An 18,934-nucleotide genomic window follows, 5' to 3' on the forward strand; every position below is an offset into this window, starting at 1 on the left:
ACTACAAACAAGCAATACCTTTATTTTATTTTTTCCTGAAACATCAAATGATAACTGTAACAAAACCTGATATTGACATACACATGTAATAGTTATCCTGTCCTAACATTTGCCACATGAAGTTCATCTCATATAGCCTCAAAGGGATGCAATGCTGTTCAAACTACTCTCCACTCCCTCAAGATCAATTTGGGGTCTTGGTACCCCCCCCCCCCCCCCCCCCAAAAAAAAATACACAATTCCACAGCAGAGCCTAAATATTATTAATGTAAAAGACAGATGGGATTTCTCTTGTTCCTTTTGTTGAGATGTGCAATAAATGTATCTGAAATCACTCCTGTTATATGTACTATTAGGTCATTCTTATTAATGGTGGAATGTTGAAATATGCAGGCTAACATTTAAATACTGACATACAGTAGATAGAGCTACAGTTTTCTTCAAGGGGAAGTCAAATCTCAATTACCTGCAGACCTCGATCCTGTTATGTTCATTCAGTATTACAGAACTCCTTTGTGGAATAGTCACTGAAAATACCCAACAGGCAATTGTTGTGCCCATATTATTCACTACAAATACAGTCAAAGATGAATTAAGTCCTGGCCAAAGAGCAGGTGGGTGAAAAAACAAATTCCTTTCTTGGGGTTTACTGGCAGCCAACTACTTGGTTCAAGCAACTAAACACTGAAGCTTTTTTTGTACTGCAGACTGTGCAAGACATTATACAGCATTGAGGTTGTTGAATATAGACAGATAGAGAGATCAAATAAAAAAGCAACTTTAAAAACCTTTTTTATAACAATATCATGTCATATATTCCGGTATATATTATAATAAATATTCTGACATTTGTTAGGATGCACTCGGTTTGCCATAATTAGGGACTGCATGGTTGACAGCTGTTCTGCCATTTCTTTGTTTAAAGAACTGGTTGTATACTATGAGCAATAAAGTGTAGCAAAAAAGAAAATTGGCCTTTTTGGGGTTAAAATATCAAGCTAAAAAGAACAGCTGTCCACTACTGTATATTCATCCACTGAACTTAATATTCTGATTTATATTACACCCATTCAAAGCCAAACAGTGAATGAAATCCTATGTATCTGCCCCATGCCTGACTAACGAGTGCTGTAAACTGACTTTAATACTATAACGTAGTCTACAGGATTACAGGCTGGCTGATGTCTCCAGTATGTGGTCAGATGAAGCAAGAAAAGCGTTACAGTTCATAGTCAAACTTGTACTCGCTGGCCAGGTAGATCCTTCGGAAGATAAGGGCAGCAAGCGCTAAAGTCAGAACCACTATGAGAACAGCCAGCCCCACGTGGCTGGAACCCTCAGGCTGGCGCTGGAGCTGTGGGTAGGTGGGGGAGGCAGGCCTCCGAGGCTGCTGGCTCTGCTGCTGTGCACGGCGTTGGCGAGGGCTCAGAGGTCTGTTCAGAGGGCCGGGCTGGGGAGCCTCTTCCCTGGGACTGCTCTGGGGGCTGGTTTTAGAGTCGGCCTGAAAGAAAAACGCGACAGAAATTCATTCACTCTGCACCTCTATTTAAAACACTGACAATGTGAGTGAAGTCCCGCACTAATTTTTCCTCCCCTCAAGCTAGTTATCACTGTGCAGTGGAGGAACATCAATTCTCTACAGCAGCTACCTTTTATGTAGTCATGTTATCTTGTTGGACCAGTTTCATATAAATGATTAAAAATGATTTATTTGAGGACGTTTCAGACAAAAGCCCTTCTTCAGCTATGTAGAAAGAAAAGTAAATAGTGCTGTAAACATGTTTTTCTTCAAGTACAACACAGAATCCCTGAAGAACAACAAGTTTACTGCACCATGTTTATAACTATAGCCGAAGAAGGGCTATCTATCCCAAAAACAAATATAAAAAAAAATACCCAACTAATAGTGACCCAGTATAATTTTCTGTAACAAAGTATTCAATAAATTATTAGTGGAAATTTCTGAATTCACAGCCAATGTGAACGAAAAGCAAGTATACCTGATTTTAGCCTGTGTAGGTCAAGAACGAGACCATTTAATGATAGGGAGTTAATGTATTATTGTATTATTATTGTAATGTATTAACTGGTCTTCAGTAATTACAGGTAAAAGCAATTTAAACTAGAAAGGAGGAGTTTAAATAGTTCTAAATATAAAGTTGCTGGCTGCAATGTTTCACAGGTATTCTCTTTATTAACCTATTCCCCCCTTTTCAATGAAAAGACTGGTCATGAATATAGCTAGATTTTACTTCTATAAGAACAATTAAAAGCAGTGTGTGTGTGTGTGTGTGCGTGTGTGTGTATAGGATTGCAAGCGTCTGTGTATGGATTACAACAACACTTGCACAGTCTTCCCCTCACACAGACATTATAGTATACAGGAACAACAAACCAAGAGGGAGCTATCACAAATATAATCAGCAGCTAGCAGGTATTGTCCTAGCTTCTAGTCTTCAGCTCTGATCGAAAGACTAAAATGCCTACCAATGTGCTGTGCTGTGAGAATGATGTTAAATGACAATGATGCTAAATGACAATGATATTAAATGACAATGATGTTAAATGACTTTTTTTGTTGTCATTGTCGTTGTCGCCCCCTCACCCCCACTCACACTCATCTCTAGCTCTGTCACTGCAGAAACACAGCTTATCTAAGATTTAACCATCATTTATTACAGAGCACTGGGCTACATTTACTGGAGTCAGGTGGCAGCATTGAACCAAAGCCAACTTTTTTAAAGGATCAGTTATGTAAAAGACCGGCTGGCCTTTCAATATTAAGAGATAAATGCCACAAGCTTTATTTGGGTAAATTGCACTCCCACAGCTATTTTTAAGAGCATCAGTTCTTTTTATAATAATGTTCAGAAGCATGCAATGACAGCACAGCAAACACGGAAAAGACACTCCAATACTCAAAGAATTGGGCTTCCATTCTTGAGCACTGGAGTTGTATGCCTTGCTTCCAAAGCACCACTGGCATAAGAACCCTGATACACACACAGTACCTATTTACAAACACAGCTAATTCAGCATATACTGCAGCAAAGTGTCAGTAATATAGAGATGGACACAGATCTGGGAAGGAAAACAGTTGCCTTGTTCTCTCAGTGTGTTTTTCTTCTTAATATAGAAGCAGCATTGGTAAGTTCTACTGCTCATCCCCAATTGCACTAAATCAAACAACGTTCCATTGCCAGGGAGCTCTGCATTACTGCATGTGGCTCAGCTCTCTTGTCTGACACCACAAAGGCAGGAGTCTTTTTATAGCACCAGTGCCTTGTATATTTTTATTACTATTATTCAGGTATAATAAAAGCACTGGCATGAGGATCACGCTTGTCAGCTGTCTGAGCTGTGCGGCGAGAGAGACTTGTTTTGTTTATAATTTAGCAAACTACTTAAAAATCAATCATGATGCATATGTATGCAGGTCTGATGGTTATTGTGGGTTATACATTGCACTGCAATAATAACCACCAGTTTTATACTAGTTGCTCCAAAGCTTCCCTTCAGTGCTTCTTGGGTTAAAGATGATTTGGCACCAACTATTTTTATTGTTTGTTTGTTTAACAACAATATCTTACTCCAAGTTACAGTACATTTTGTTAATGATAATGGGGATTTTCACTTCAAACTCAAAGTAAACGTATAACTAACTTTACACCATACATCAGAGACTTTGTCTTGTAACCCACTGTGCTTTTTCAGTTAAAGTTCTTGATATTTGTTTAACAGGATTAATAGTATGAGGCATTGAGGACCTAGATTGCACTGCACCTTAACAGCTGTTTCATGGCCTGGTTCTGCCACAGCACAACATACAGGGCTGTGAAAATCTATCTAACAGTGAGGGCCTATGGCCGCCCGTGCCTATTATTATTATTATTATTATTATTATTATTATTATTATTCCAAATCAACCAACATTTTAATGTCCCGGCCGGGTCATCTCAGATTTTGTTCTAATGAAATATATTCTTAGAATGTTTTCTGCACAAATGCAAACTTACTAATCACCCTGTACTTTGAATTAAAACTTGGTTTTGCTAACTGACTGCATCCATTTCAATTAAAAAAATTAATCCAACACTTCAACTTTTTAAAAACCTGAATAGACCCAAACACACAGCTGTTGAATAGATTTATCTTCAACCCCGACAGATACACATTTGGGTTAGTTCACTGTCCATGGTCACTTTAAATACAAACTTGTTTTTATTAAGATGCACCAAACTGCAAGCGAAAATCCTGTTGCATCCAAGTAAACGCCTTAAATATGAATCCGTTTTTGGAATCTATAAACAATAACATACTATATGTGTTCAGCCTCCCATCTATTTAAAACATTACACACTGCCGCAGCAGACAGAGGGGATGGTCAGAACTTTGAAGTCTCTTTCTATGATTCTGTTAGAGGTGTCTTCTTTGTCAGACCCTGTGATTTAACATCTCTGTGTGTGAAGGGTACACTGCTCGTCTTACAGTCCAATGCAATACAATAATCTTATTAAGGCTTAATCTATAGTGTGACACAGAAGAGCATGTACCAACTGCCAGGTAACAGCGGTGGAGGTTAGACTAGAATGCTTAAGCGGAGTGACAGTTCGATGCTATTCTTACATTATCTAATAAAATGTTGCTAATGAAAAAAGGGTTTATAAGCTCCACACATTTTCCTATCTCTTTTGTTGGTTTAACAGATTTTACTTGAAAATATCTCAGTGGGACAGATTTTCCACTGTAATACATTTTACTATCAAGAGGGCAATTTGCCTGTGGTTTGCCCATAGAGAAAGAAAACATATAAACCAATTAATTTGTTTAAAATCCTGGAGTCAGTTACAAAAGAAAACAGGTATAACTAAAAGCAGAAGTGTGTTACCGCTTCCGGGGACTCGGGAGCTTCTGTCTGGGTCCCGGACGCAGACGCCTGCTCTACAGATGGTTCTGAGCTCACGGGGCTGACCAGTACCTGCTTCTGGGCTGCTTTACTGGAAGAACTGGATTCTGCCTGTAAAATCAAGCACAGAGATTACTTATCTTTGCTGCTGCAGAAATAATAATGGCAAGTGAAATGTCCAGTGGTGCTTTTATTTAACTGGAGCTCATCTAACCTGTCTAATCAAAAGACAGGTGTTCACATCATTATATATATACACACACACCGTGGAAACTATGTTGTGTTTCTGAAAGAGGAATCCACCCTCTAATCACACATCTAATCAAATGGTTCCTACAAAATAGCCGTCTCGTCTACGCCTCCTTGTCGTTTCTTTGTTTGGTCCTCCTCCTCCCCTGCCTCCACCTTGCAGGGTGCCTTGTCCAGGGGGAAGGTGGTCCAGAGTGCCACTTGTCCTGCCCGCTGGCATTAGCTGGCATCAATCAATATACAGTACATCATAGCTCGGCCCGCATATAGGGGCGGCTATCGAGCTCCAACGGACAAGGCCATGGGCCAAATTACGTTTCACTATGGGCATGCTCATTAGTCAAATGCAATAAAAAAAAAAGTTTATTTATGTCTCCTTTCTGAATGTACAAAGATCACAGAGGCACTGAGCTATCACCATAGGTAATCGGCTCTTCAAAAAAAACACAGACATACGCACAAAAAAGAGCCCAGTAACTGGTGTACCTTAAAGCTGATCTGTCTTGCAAGCTCTTTGGCCTCCCTGTCATTGTCGCTTGGGTTGCTGTTGCAGGTCAGAGGCAGCAGAGCAGACCGCATGCTGCCCCCACACGCCTCACAGCAGAAGTCTTGGGACCTTGATGACACACGAAATCACAGGATAAATTTAACAAGAGGGACAAATCAGTCTTGCTTTTCATTGACATTTCTTTCAGAAAACCTGAAATAACGCATCAGTACTGACTGTTAGCAAGCTAATGATTAGTGCTTATCCCTGGATTATTGGGGTGTTTATTGTGTGCCCAACTCGCATATAAGAAGCAGAGCACAGCCTGTGAAAGCAGAAGTTCTGGTGCGCGAGTAAAACCCCCACAAAAAATAACCTCTTCTTCATCTAGCTGTGTCTGGGCGTGTAAAGGGTTACCGCTTCATAGAACAAAAATCGTACTTTTTGGCGAGGGATTTCCGTTCTTCGGGAGTGTAATCAAGAGACCCTATTGCACCCTCTCCTTTTGTTGGCATGAATCCGATTATAGCTATTAGTGCAGTTCTTACTGAAAGAGAAAAAAATATATAGATATAATTCAACATTAGATTAAATGAAATCATAATTCATATGAAAGCACATCACATGCTGTCAAGCCAAACATCCACGTTACATAAGATGGAGTAATGCTCTGCTATTGCTCTGCTTAAGCTTGGATTTACCTCTTAGAGGACACTCCCTTTGAGCTTCCCCTCAAAAAACCCTCTGCAACGAATGACATGGACAGACTGCTACACAACGAATGACATGGACACACTGCTACACAACGAATGACATGGACAGACTGCTACACAATGAATGACATGGACAGACTGCTACACAATGAATGACATGGACAGACTGCTTGACAGAAGGCCGTGTCCTAACGTCAAGCAAAATGCATCTGGGAAATGAAATAAATTTGCAGGTTTTTTTTTTTTTTGTTTGTTTTTTGTATTTACATTGAAGCTGTATTTTTCAGAAGAGAATGGATAGAAAACCCTGAGAAAAGGCAACACAACAACTCATCTACTCCACCCCCAAAAACAGTTAATAGATGTGTTTCAAAAGTGTTTCATGTAACACAGAACAGAAACAGGACATCAGAATTAGCTTAAATTTTCTGTATTATAAAGGCCACGGTCTGATTTGATTTTACTGGAAAATATACCGTTTTGGGTAATTTAAAAGGAATTTCATTGACATTATATAATGATGCTACAAACCCAACTGAAACACTTTCATATCCTGCCTGAACTGCATCAACCTCCAAAAGGTTATTCCCCTGTGATGTGAACCCCAGCCGTGGCTACCCCTGTATGGTATTAATCACATCTACAGTCTACTCAGGGTTACCACTGATGTGAACCCCAGCCGTGGCTACCCCTGTATGGTATTAATCACATCTACAGTCTACTCAGGGTTACCACTGATGTGAACCCCAGCTGTGGCGACTTGTGTTCTTAATGTTCAGAACAGCAGTTTCTGCACAGAAGGTTGGCACCATAGACTTCAAACAAATATCTATCTTTAGGCAGGTATGAAAAGGCATGACAAGCTGAGTTCCTTGTGCAATGTGGGAAGCCACTATTGTCTAAAACGGCTGTGAAATTATATTTTAATTGCCTTATGACTCCAAACACTATATAATTATGAACAAACATAACAACTCAATCAGTAACAGGAAATTAGATAAGTCCAGGTAAATATATATTTTTTTTAAATAATCTCTAGGTATTTTGTTTAGAGGCATGACACAAGCAATTCATTTTCTATATTTAAGGCAGAAACAGACGAATTACATAATCATGCATAAACTGCCCTTCAAAAATGCTGTGACCAAAATGTTGTCAAGTTTCTGATATTCAAAACAGTAAGCTCCTGCAGTGCACCTGTCCTTCTACTGTATATAACTCCTTCACTGAGGACTGCACTTTCAATGGATCACACTTTGACTGGTCTCAGTTTGTTCTGCACGCCTCTCTGTACTTGCTTTTCACTTACTGTTTTATTTATTGACAGATTCCATTTGACAAACCATGAGATTTTCAACTGTGCCTCTGGGCAGACTGAAAAAGTGTCTCTGAAGTGTAATATAAAGAGACTACATACTGCTCCAGGAGGGCTGCCAGGTCTCAGGGTGATGTCCAGAGATGCTTAAACAGATCTTCTTACCAACTTCAAATCTCCCATTTGGCTGAAATGGAATTGAACATTAGCCATCAGAATTATTATTATTATTAGATATATTTTTTTGAACAGCATCATTCAGCACAAAACTTCTAACATGCGCGACAAGTAATGCTGTTGAATACCCATTTTCCAACATTACTGAATCATTTTCTGATTAAATAAATCCATTACTAGCAATTGGGAAAGTCTAAAAATGATAATGATGATGTTCAACGCTTTTCAGGGCTGACTGAGAACATAAAAAAACTTTTTCAAATAAAAGGAAGCCATTCAGCCCATCATTGCTCGTCCGGTGCCTCAGTAGCAGCTGGTTAATCTCAAAGCTTTGGCAAGATGGTTCTTAAGGGTGGGAGGTGGACAGCTACAGAGGCTACTGTACACAATGCTTCTCCTATGGGCTTCAATACGTTATAAATTATGCTTCTACGTTAAAAAGGCATTCAAAATATACCAGGGATTGAAATAAGACTCCCACTGCATAGTGGTTTGAGCCATTCCTGGTTTTACAATGAGCTTAATAAGACACACATGAGCTTGTTATCTATACACTGAGGTTAATTAAGCTTGCATTAAAGCCTGGAATGAGTGAAACTGCTATGCAATAGGTGTCTTATTTCCATCCATGTACACATATCAGTTAGGATGCATGTAACAACACTCTTACTGTGAGCAGTATAATGCTGGGAGGTTTCATCGGATAGTCAGGAGGAAGCACAACTCTGCCATGATAGACACCGCCGTCAAAATCAGAATCAGGAGGGCCACGGACGGTGAAGTGCCACTCAAAGAGGTTATCCTGAGACAAAAAACAGAAAATCAAAACACACAGCACACTTTTGGAGATGGGCAAGTACCCTGGCATTCGAAATAAAACAAATCCATGCATTCTTCGACATAAGGAACTATTCATTTCGCAAACACATGTGCACTACATCACTTAAAACCGATGCTTGACATCACTTAAAACCGAAGCTCAGACAGTTCCCCTACACCTGTTCATACCTCCAAGGGTTGTGCGTGATAGTGTTCTGTTGGATCCCTGAGCTCAGCTGCCTCCTTCATCAACCGCTTCACAGCTACGGAAACACAAAGACAAAACACGACACTCAATTGCAGGTGAGCAAATGATTTGAGCAGGACAAACTTGACCGTCTGTGTGGCAGAGCAAAGCTCTGCCCTAAATTGGCAGGGATGGGGTTAACTTCCCCTACCTGCCTGGGTTTATTATGTTCAGGTGGCTGGGGTTGATTAGTTGATTAGGTTGATTAACGATCAATCAGCGCCCAGCCACCTGATATAAAAGGAGGCCTCTGCTTCTCATTTGGGAAGAGGGAGCTGAGGAAGCAGGTTGGTTTTTTTTTGGTTGTTTGGAAAGTTTGAGTCCAGTGAAGGCATTGCCCAGCCTGGAAATTGTTATTTTTGTAAATTTTGCTTTTTGTCTTTCTTTGTGTTTAAATTGTTTTGTTTTGGCCCTTGTGCCCTTTCATTTTTGTGTTTATTTATAATAAAATAGTTATTTTCTTGAACTGCAGTCTGTCTCTGGGCCTCTTTCCACTCGCCAGCCTGCCACAGGCTGCCATTACCTTCTGGTACTACTGTGGGTTAACTGCCACAGCAATGCCAGGTATGTACTGTATCACATAAACCGTGGATATTAGGTACAATTTCAACAGCAAATAGAACAAAGTAGGAAAACTTACAGCCAGAAGATTTTTACACACTGGTCATTAAGAACCGAAGCACAGGTTAATTCAAAATAGAAATGTATGAGTCACTATTTGCCAATCACCAATAGGTATGAGCCAGCTTTGAATGAGCAAAGATGGCATAGAACTCACTACAGACTACCAGAGTTCAATTAATCATGCTCATACAAAATTATATAAGATCGTTATGAGGGATCTCAGTGAGTATTAAGACATGTGACATGGTCTACCAGCAAAAACAGCTGTGCATTTTAACCCTTGACTTATAAGCCAGGCCACATGCCAAATGATAATTCAAGCAAAGTGTCCAACGTTGGTTACACAAGGCCTGGGTGTGCAACCACTAAGAATGCATGTACAACAGAAATTGTTGCAACACTTTATGACAATGTTTTTTTTTATTCTGAACTATTTTGCTTGTACCAACTACAATATAATGGTCAGATAAACACTTTTCACTGCAGACTAACATTGTGAATATTATTGGGAACTTTTTTCTATATCTAGATCAGGGCATTGATCTTGTTTTTTTTCACCTCACTGGGCCAGACGACCTTGCCCTGGTGGTAGATCAATACCGCTGTGGGCAAACGGCTCCCTCTCACTCACTTTCTGTGCTATAAACTAGTTTGTTCCAAGGAAATCATGATAAGGTGTCCCACGTGCTGGACTGATCAAGGCTAGATCTACATCACTCTGCATCAGAGCTTATAGTGAGGAACACAACAAGTATATGCTTTTACTAGAGTTGGAACTAGCTCAACCCAAACAACTACTTGTCTGATTTCCAGCTGAAGGTTGTATACATTACTGCCTGCATAGCCTGTGTCTTTTAGGAACACACACTGTAACTGTCAGCAACATGACTCAGGAAGTACATTTAAAATACAACAACTTCATTTTTCTGACAAGAATTTGTAGCCCCTTGCAGCACAAAGTCCCCCCCCTTTTTTAACAATCTGTAAACATATTATAATCCTATTCAGACATATTCAAACTACTTCTATCAACATGCAGCATACAAATATAATAAACCCTGCTGTACCACAGGCAATATGGGCAGCCAGGACACACTGATTCACTGGAACTCAACGCAAGGGTGTTTGAACTGTTCTGCAGGTATTCATTAAGGGATACAGACTCCCTTGCCCTGAATCGACTTGCAGGGATATACAGCTCTTACTACAGAATACATGTAAGGGTGCTACTTGCTCAACAAAGTAATCAGTCCTGAGGGGTGCAGCGCATACACAGAAGTGTGTGCTTTCTTACTTTTTGGGGCTTTCACAATATAAAGTGTAACACCACAAATAAAATGATGCCAATGTTCTTATTTTTGCAACGAGGTGCACGAAACAGGGTTTAAATTTACTGACGGGTTGCATCTGGTCGTCCAAATTGTCAGTTTTCTAATGATATGCGAGCCACTCTCAAATGTATATTAAGAATAACCGCTCAATTCCTTGTAGACCTTAGGGGGTTAAAAAGTACTCTGAAGAGCACAAACAGCTTTAAGACGCAAAATGCAATCATCCCAAGGGATCAACACAAAGAGGAGACAGGAGAAAAGCCGCCCCCCGGAGTGACATGAATCTGAAAGAAGTATAGAAAAGGGTAGCTGTGTTCAGCATATTTTTGCACTGGCTGTTCTGTGTGGGTGTAAATCCAATCCAGCCCTCACAACAGTAACAAAATCAATCTAAACTGACAGCTGTGCAATTCTCCACTGTAGCATGCCCTGACAGTCTCTGCCAGCCCAGGACTTTATTTAGTGTGCAAGGTTTTTATTTTTATTTTTTATAGACAAGATTTGCTTTGACTGAATGCACAAAAGAATTCAAGAGACAAACTTTCTCCAGTTGTTTGCGATAAACTTTGGAATGTGCATAGCAACAGTGTGTTCTGGTAAAAAACAAACAGGTAGCTACCATAATACATTTCATTACACAGTACAGCCAAGTCTCATTAAAACAAACTCGAATTAAACACGTCTTGATACTATGAATTTGGCTGGCTAAATTTAGCAGTTTCTAATTGAATTAAACAAACTGCCCGAGTTCGAACAGCTGAGTGTAAAGGACATTGGGAAATGTATTAACATACATCCAGATTCCCATCTCTCTACTGTATTTTAGTAGCTGTTTTGGGACTACTGATCCTATGATGCATTTCGAGTTACCATAGACAGTTTTCGAGATGCCAAGAAACATGGCCAAAATGCTTGTTTTTCCAAACTATGAAGGATCTTAAGTTTTTATGTACTATGTTGTGCTCATGACTGGAAGCGTGTTACTGTAACTGATTGCACTCTAAATTATCTTTACAGGACACTCTGCCAGCACTCCAATTCACTGTATTACTGGGTTACCGGGAATCACTTTACTTATTAGCTTACGTAAAAAATATATTCTCATTTGTGAGTTCTCATGCTGTGACACCGACAGCCTCTTCCTGCTAGAGATGGGTAGACACCGTTGACCAAGTGTTCTTTCTTAGTCAAGGCGACAGCACCTAGTAACTTCTGGTGACTTCATTTCTGATTAGATGGTTTACTGAGTCCCAGCTCACAGATTGGATGACTCTAATGACGTAAAGGTTTTTGGTCACATGGCTCTGGTCCAGGATTATAGTTTTGAACATTAAATCCTGTTATATAATGCATTTTAGTTTTCAGTGCAAAGTGTTCAGGATTAAACTAGCAATGAGGCAGGCACTTACATAACCTACTGATGCTCTGCAGGGTGAAAGGACAGAACACCCCCACACATACCACACAGCAGCCAACCTTTCATTATATTCTCCTTCTCATTGTGCAGGTTGTCATGAACAGACTTCAGTTCGAATTATGGAGCTATTTTACAGAAAAAAATAAATAAACCAGGAACAACTGCCCTTTTTTTCAGTTCCTCAAAACCTTGTTATAAAAAATATCACATGGGGCAGTGAACTTTAGCGTTTGTTACATTAGGTCAGCTGTATCAACAACTACCAAACCCAACTTCTGAGTATTATAATAGATCCATCACCACAACAAACTTTGGCTTCCCACTGGTCTGACATCGATCCGTGTAACAGGCATACCTTTTTCATTGCATAGCCCTTGTGTGTATTTCCTTACAAAGCAGCACCATTCATTAAAACCCAAATACCAAACCTCATACTGTACTGAAACCGCTCTTCTCTGTCACCAACTCTCTACCCATGCCGCCTCCCTCTCCTCTGTCCTAATTCTCATCAACCTCTCTGCAGCTTTTGACACGGTGGACCACTCTATTCTCCTGTCCTCCCCCGCTGACCTGGGACTCTCCGGCACTGCTCTTGCCTTGTTCTCCTCCTACTTCGCTGATCTCATGTACCGGGTGTCCTCGTGTGGCTCACCCTCTGCCTCTTGCTCTCCTTTGACAGGTGTCCCCCAAGACGGAGTCCAGGGACCCCTCCTGTTTTTTCTCTACACCCGCTCCCAGGGTCCCCTCATTTCCTCCCATGGCTTCTTGTATCATCTCTATGCTGATGATGCCATATCTAATTCTCCTTTCCCCCCTCTGACCCTGAGGTTTCCTCCCGTATCTCAACTTGTCTTTCGGCCATCTCCTCCTGGATGCACTTGCCTCATCTCAAACTCAACCTCTCCAAATCAGATTTCCTTTTCTTCCCCTCTTCCTCCCCACCGCTGATCTCTCTATCTCTATTCCTCTTGAATCCACAACCCTCTCTCCCTCCGCATCCACCAAGAACCTCAGTGTCACCCTTGACCCCTCCCTCTCAGCATACCTCTACTCTGGCACGCTAATGTTGCTTTTTCCTCAGCAACATATGCAGAATCAGCGCCTTCCTCACTGACTACTCCACACAGCTCCTAGTTCAGGCCCTGGTACTGTCCCGCTTTGACTAATGCAACTCCCCCCTGGCCACCCGTCCACTCGAGCTCATCCAAAACTCTGCTGCTCGCCTTGTCTTTCCCTTCCTTGTTTCTCCCATGCTACACTGCTGTTCTGCTCTTTGCACTGGCTCCCTATTGCTGCTTGCATCCAATTCAAAACTCTTGTACTCGCCTATCGCTGGCTTGATTTTTCTGCTCCCTCCTATCTCCAGGCTATCATTACTCCCTACATCCCTCTCGCCCCCTCCGCTCCTCCATCACTGGCTGATAAGCTCTTATCTGTAATGTGATATTCTGTAATGTGATATCTTATATGATACCTTGTAATGTAATAGTTGAACTGTGATATTTTGTAACAATTGTAAGACGCCCTGGATAATGGCGTGTGCTATGAAATAAATAACAAATTGTGTAATTAGGACTACAGTGCCAAAAGACATAATTTCCATGTAAATTATGAAATTTGTTGTTGGGTATTAATTAAATGGAATAAAACATGTTAATTACTGAACAAAATGCAGTCCTTTGGGTTCCCTTGTTTACACAGTTATTGACTAGCAATCAATAACAATCTGAAAGTGTTATTGAATATCGAACCTGTTGTGATCAAACTAACTAAAACTAATTTGTCTCTCATATATATATATATATATATATATATATATATATATATATATATATATATATATATATATATATATATATATATTCTTAGTTTTCATACATGTGTCATCTCTGCAGGGAATTGTAGGACTGTAGTCCTGGGCAAGGTAAGGATGCAGAGTATATGACCCTCCCAAACTGAAATCCACATTTGCATAAAATTCCAAAGCGAATGCTTCCAACAAAAGATAAAACCGAACCGAATTCTTCTGTACAATGAAAAAGTGTTGCAAGTGCCAGCACTAAGCTGATGGCATTCTCGGGACCTCATCGTACACTGTGCTGCGTGTAGTTCATACTAGCATCCCTTAATAATTTTAATATGATAACATAAGTCAAAAGTTACGACAAGACTTGCCTGATTGCCTTCAATAGGGATAACCGCAACTTCGATCGCTGTTTCCTTTTTAGGTTTGTTGATGAAAGGTGTTGGTGCTATTACTAGCAGGCATACGCCTGTGTACTTCAACCTAAACCTCTGTTAAACAAATGCAACCTAACAAGTGTAAAGCTGACACTGGAAGTGGAGTTTAAAAAAAAAAAAAAAAAAAAAAAAAGAGAGAAGTTGAGTCTGTGTTGTCTGTTAAACTACTCTTTGTAGACCTAATCAATTAAATAATTATGCTAAACTGACTAAAATAGCCAAGTGCAAAAGTATTGAAAAGAAAATGCAATTTTAGTTGAGGTCGTGAACCATTGTGAAACTGGAATAAACAGTAAACTGAGCGAAAGCTGCAAAAGGGATGCTTCAGACAAATACCGGGAATCTGCTTTAAATTAGATGCCTCTGACAGCAGGGCTGTTCAGTTTTATTCAGGTAGCTAGTTTCTGATTACCTTTGCTGCATTCTACTGGCACCTTGATTGAATTCAAATGGTAGGGCCTTATAGTACAGTTTTTTTTTTTTTAATCACATAAAAAAACCACACAAAAAACCTGGCTATGATCCAGACCTTGCGGAATTTGTGATACCGCTGTTTTTTTTTCACTGATTAATAATTAATAATGTGGAGTCTAAAAAAAACAAAAAAACAAAAAAAACCTCTTGTAACAGATGCTGCTTTGGAGAAACAGACCATGGAACCAGCTTCTAGCCTACACAATTTAATACTTGAATTGTAGGGGAAAAGTATATGTTTTGTTAAGATTACTATTTTTTCTTATTATTCATAAATGTTGTGACCTACCAATCAATGCCTCTTCTAATTCCCCCTTTGCGAAATGTACTAGGTATTTGTATTGCAGAATGTTCTACCATTCAATATTTTTAATATGCCTACAGTACCACGTGTATTGTTTTACATATTATCATTTGGCACGTCTATTAGGGCCTAATCCAGGGTTTTTGTTCCAACCCGGTTCTGAATTGTTTATGGACCAATTAAACCTCCATGCAGACCATGAAGTAGGCTGGGAAGCCTATTGTTATTGCTGTTTATTATTATTATTATTATTATTATTTTTCCACCAAAAGTTTGTCGCAGAGTCTTGAAAACACACACGTAAGTAGACGCCTATGTTTGGCCACTAGGCTAGCTCTCGTGAAAATAATGGACAATTTTCAAAACTCCTGCCGACAAAAACGACTTAAAATGGAGATCTGACAATGTCAGCATATAGCACATGAATGACCTATAAAAAGAAAATGTTGAAACAAAATCAATTGGATGTTTGGTTTGCTCGTTGCACTGGATCTGCGCAAAATATTCAAAGATCTTCTTGTCTGAAACCGCAATGTTGATCGGCACCAAAATTGTCACGTTTGCTCAAGACAAGGTCCTTTCTAAGTTTTGTAAAATTGCGATTTTTTGTTAAAAAACATGGATGTAGCGAGCAAAACAACAATTTCACGATTGCTATATTTACATATATCAAAGTAAAAATCCATTCTGCAATACACTAGAGACATGAAACTGACTATGATAGTAGCGGGTAATGTGAAGTACTGTTGATTTCAAAATGGCGTGTTTTGGTCACACGGTTTGACGGCCATATTGATAATTGAAAAACAAATGTTATGACCCATAACAAGATCAATGTTGCACATATGCTCCTCAATGTTGGTACAGTTGTGCATAACATAATAAAATAATAACCGCTAAAATCAAAAGCAGATTGGTCACATGGTTTGGCAGCCATATCGGAATTAACGTTTAAATTTGATCTCCTATGGTGTGCCGACATGGTCAAAGTTATAATGGAACACGTACAGGAAGTCATATGTGCTCTATGAAAAAATGCCATCACCCACGACCTTTGACCTCTCTAAAAGTACAAACTAAAAACTAGCTCCTTGCGCCTCTGGGATCGCAGATGGAGTCATGGTTCATATGAAACACATATAGGAATTCATACGTGCTCTATAAAAAATGTCATTACCCATGGCCTTTTGACCTCTGCTAAGGTTCAAAACCCACAAATTGGCGTCAGCTGTATCTAACACAGATCAGTTCACTTAAAAGCTGTGAACGGGCGGCCCTGGCTGCGTCAGATAACACGCATGACTAGCCAGTATGGGTTGCTGTCATAAGACCAGACTGGTCGGAGTCGCTTAACCATACTGTACTAACTATATAGTGTTTGTTACATATAGTCGTATCCGTGGTTTGTAAATTTTAAGTGTGGCAGATAATGTAAAATATAATTAATAAATAGATCCGATGGGCGCGGCCTAGGCTAACAAGGGTACCAACACAGCGAAAACAAGATACAGAAAGCCAGCTGCTTATGGGCCTAAAAAAAAGCAAGCACCGAAGCAGCGCTTGATAAAAATAAATAAAAGCAGCAAATGAAAAGCAAAGATAAATGTAAACAAAACAGAATTTGACATAAAACAATAAATAACACACACCGCGTCGCAAATGAAAATAAAGTTTGCATAACCTGCATTCATGTTTTATGATGTAATGGATACCTGCTAACTTAACTTTGACTGAATTAATATTAACAATAATAAAACTAAAATAAAACACCTCGAACGCAAAGCAATGATTACACTGGCATACCGACGTAAAAAAAAAAAGCAAACAACACCGTTCTTCCGGGGTCTCATTAAAGATTGTCAAAGAAACAAATAACACTTACCTGGACTTTTCAGGTTGTATTTTCTTTCCATTTCAGATCAGGGAGACAGGAAAATAAAGGTACCCCGATCTCCTCTGCTCTAAACGGCCCGTTTTGCGTTCGGAACAATCGCTATTCCCCAGGCCGCAGTGCTAGTCGGTGTGCTTCCTCTCAGCTTCCCTGTAGCGCTGTGGTTACTGTATGTTTAACGACGAACACATTGTGCACGGCACTTTCGTTTTTGTTTCTTGAAAACGTCCTGACGTGGCAGAAAGTTTGTTGATAATGCAGATGATGGTCAGTGAGATGGTGACAGGTCAGCGCTATTTGATGATTTGGTTAAAAACGCAACAACAAAAAAAAAAACTTTATTTAAAACATTAACAGGGAAACACCTGCCTCTCCCCTTCTCGGTGAAAATCAAAGCATTGGAGAGACATATGAAATTATATAAAGCTCACGGTGCTGTAATTAAGATCAGCCTGTCCCTAACGCAGGCGCTCAACTTGTCTGATGACATACTGCATTACGTTACTGGAATCACCTGTTTTATTTGACAGGTTTACAGTAAGTGGATTATGACAGCAAGGCAGGGACGGAGTGCAAACAATCTTACTCAGTATTGAGGTTGTTATAAACAAAGTGAGATTTTCATAACGTTTTCTAATTATAATAAACTAATACAAAGAAACACACCCCTTTAAAAAACATAATATCTGTCATAATACATCCTATAATACCAGCCCTACAGGAAATCTGGCACTAGTCATGTTGGACACTGCTGTAATGTAGAACTTCTGTTGAGTAAATCATAATCCGATTGCATCATACTGGATTTTCCAATAGAAATGCTTGTGGGGGGTCAGTAGAACTTGACTCAGTATTCTGCAGGGCAGTAGAGGTTAGTGATAAGTCTAATGAAATACAACAAATAAAATTCATAAAGGTTTCATGAGATATTAACTACTATTTTAATAGTTGAACACTCTGAGAAGTTAAACAATAAATAAATACATATGAAGTGGCTTAGTGATAAAAACAAAAACAGCAAAGGAGGGTGTGACATAAAAAAGGCTTCCATTGAGGACACTGCATGTATCACCTTAGTAGAGAACCAAGTTCCTAAATGTGTTTCGTGCAGCTGCTGTAGTGCAAATATATACAACCGATAATACATAAGATGGTGAACTGTTATGCTTACCAAGTCAAATGAATAATACAAGTTAAATGAAAAGTAGCATTGTGAAAGCACTTGGGTGCAGAAATTGTTTACCTGCCTGGTGGCATTTTCAGTGGTAACTCTTTTCAGGAAAATTTGGTGCAAAAATAGTGGAACTATGTGAACAAAATATAATATTACAAACAGTACAATCAGCAGAAAGACGCCTTTCCCTTCCAGTTCCACTTCACTGGTCCACAATTGCAACTCCAATCAGAATGATCACACCTGACCATAAATAATGATCTTTCTAAATAGTCTCATTCTGTCTGAGTGTTTTGTGTGTTATCTATGTGCAGGAACTGCAAGCCCAAATTAGGGGTCTGTATTCCTAAAGCATTACATTTATTTTCTCCATAAATGATTTTTAAAGAGAGCTCTAAATTCTTAACAGTAGCAATGGAGAAAACACAACATTTTGTTGCATTCCATCCTCTAGCTGCACAGATTACATTACTCTATGGCATATATCATATATTATATCTCTTATTGTTTTGTTCTCCATTGTACTTAAGAGTAATTACGACAGGCTACTGCAGTATATGCTTCA

The 18,934-nt window shown here is 39.5% G+C and overlaps 1 protein-coding gene across 1 annotated transcript; it reads right to left on the minus strand.

Annotated features, from left to right (window-relative positions):
- Positions 1-8: 8 nt before the first annotated feature.
- On the minus strand, positions 9-17,613 carry LOC121315448 (ubiquitin-conjugating enzyme E2 J1-like). The gene is made up of 8 exons (XM_041249551.1): positions 17,187-17,613; positions 8,856-8,929; positions 8,518-8,649; positions 7,773-7,857; positions 6,084-6,189; positions 5,642-5,771; positions 4,889-5,017; positions 9-1,501 (listed from the first exon to the last, which is right to left on the minus strand). The coding sequence occupies exons 1-8, from the start codon at positions 17,215-17,217 to the stop codon at positions 1,220-1,222; spliced, it is 969 nt and encodes a 322-aa protein (XP_041105485.1). The 5' UTR covers positions 17,218-17,613; the 3' UTR covers positions 9-1,219.
- Positions 17,614-18,934: the final 1,321 nt, after the last annotated feature.

This window comes from Polyodon spathula, chromosome 5 (assembly GCF_017654505.1).
Source record: "Polyodon spathula isolate WHYD16114869_AA chromosome 5, ASM1765450v1, whole genome shotgun sequence".
NCBI lineage: Eukaryota > Metazoa > Chordata > Actinopteri > Acipenseriformes > Polyodontidae > Polyodon > Polyodon spathula.

Coding starts and splice junctions, on each gene's coding strand:
- LOC121315448 (XM_041249551.1), bottom strand. CDS start 17,217: ATGGAAAGAAAATACAACCTGAAAAGTCCAG. Junction 8,930..17,186: donor ATACAACCTGAAAAGTCCAG/GTAAGTGTTATT, acceptor GTGTTTCCGTAG/CTGTGAAGCGGTTGATGAAG. Junction 5,018..5,641: donor CAAGACAGATCAGCTTTAAG/GTACACCAGTTA, acceptor TTGATTTTACAG/GCAGAATCCAGTTCTTCCAG.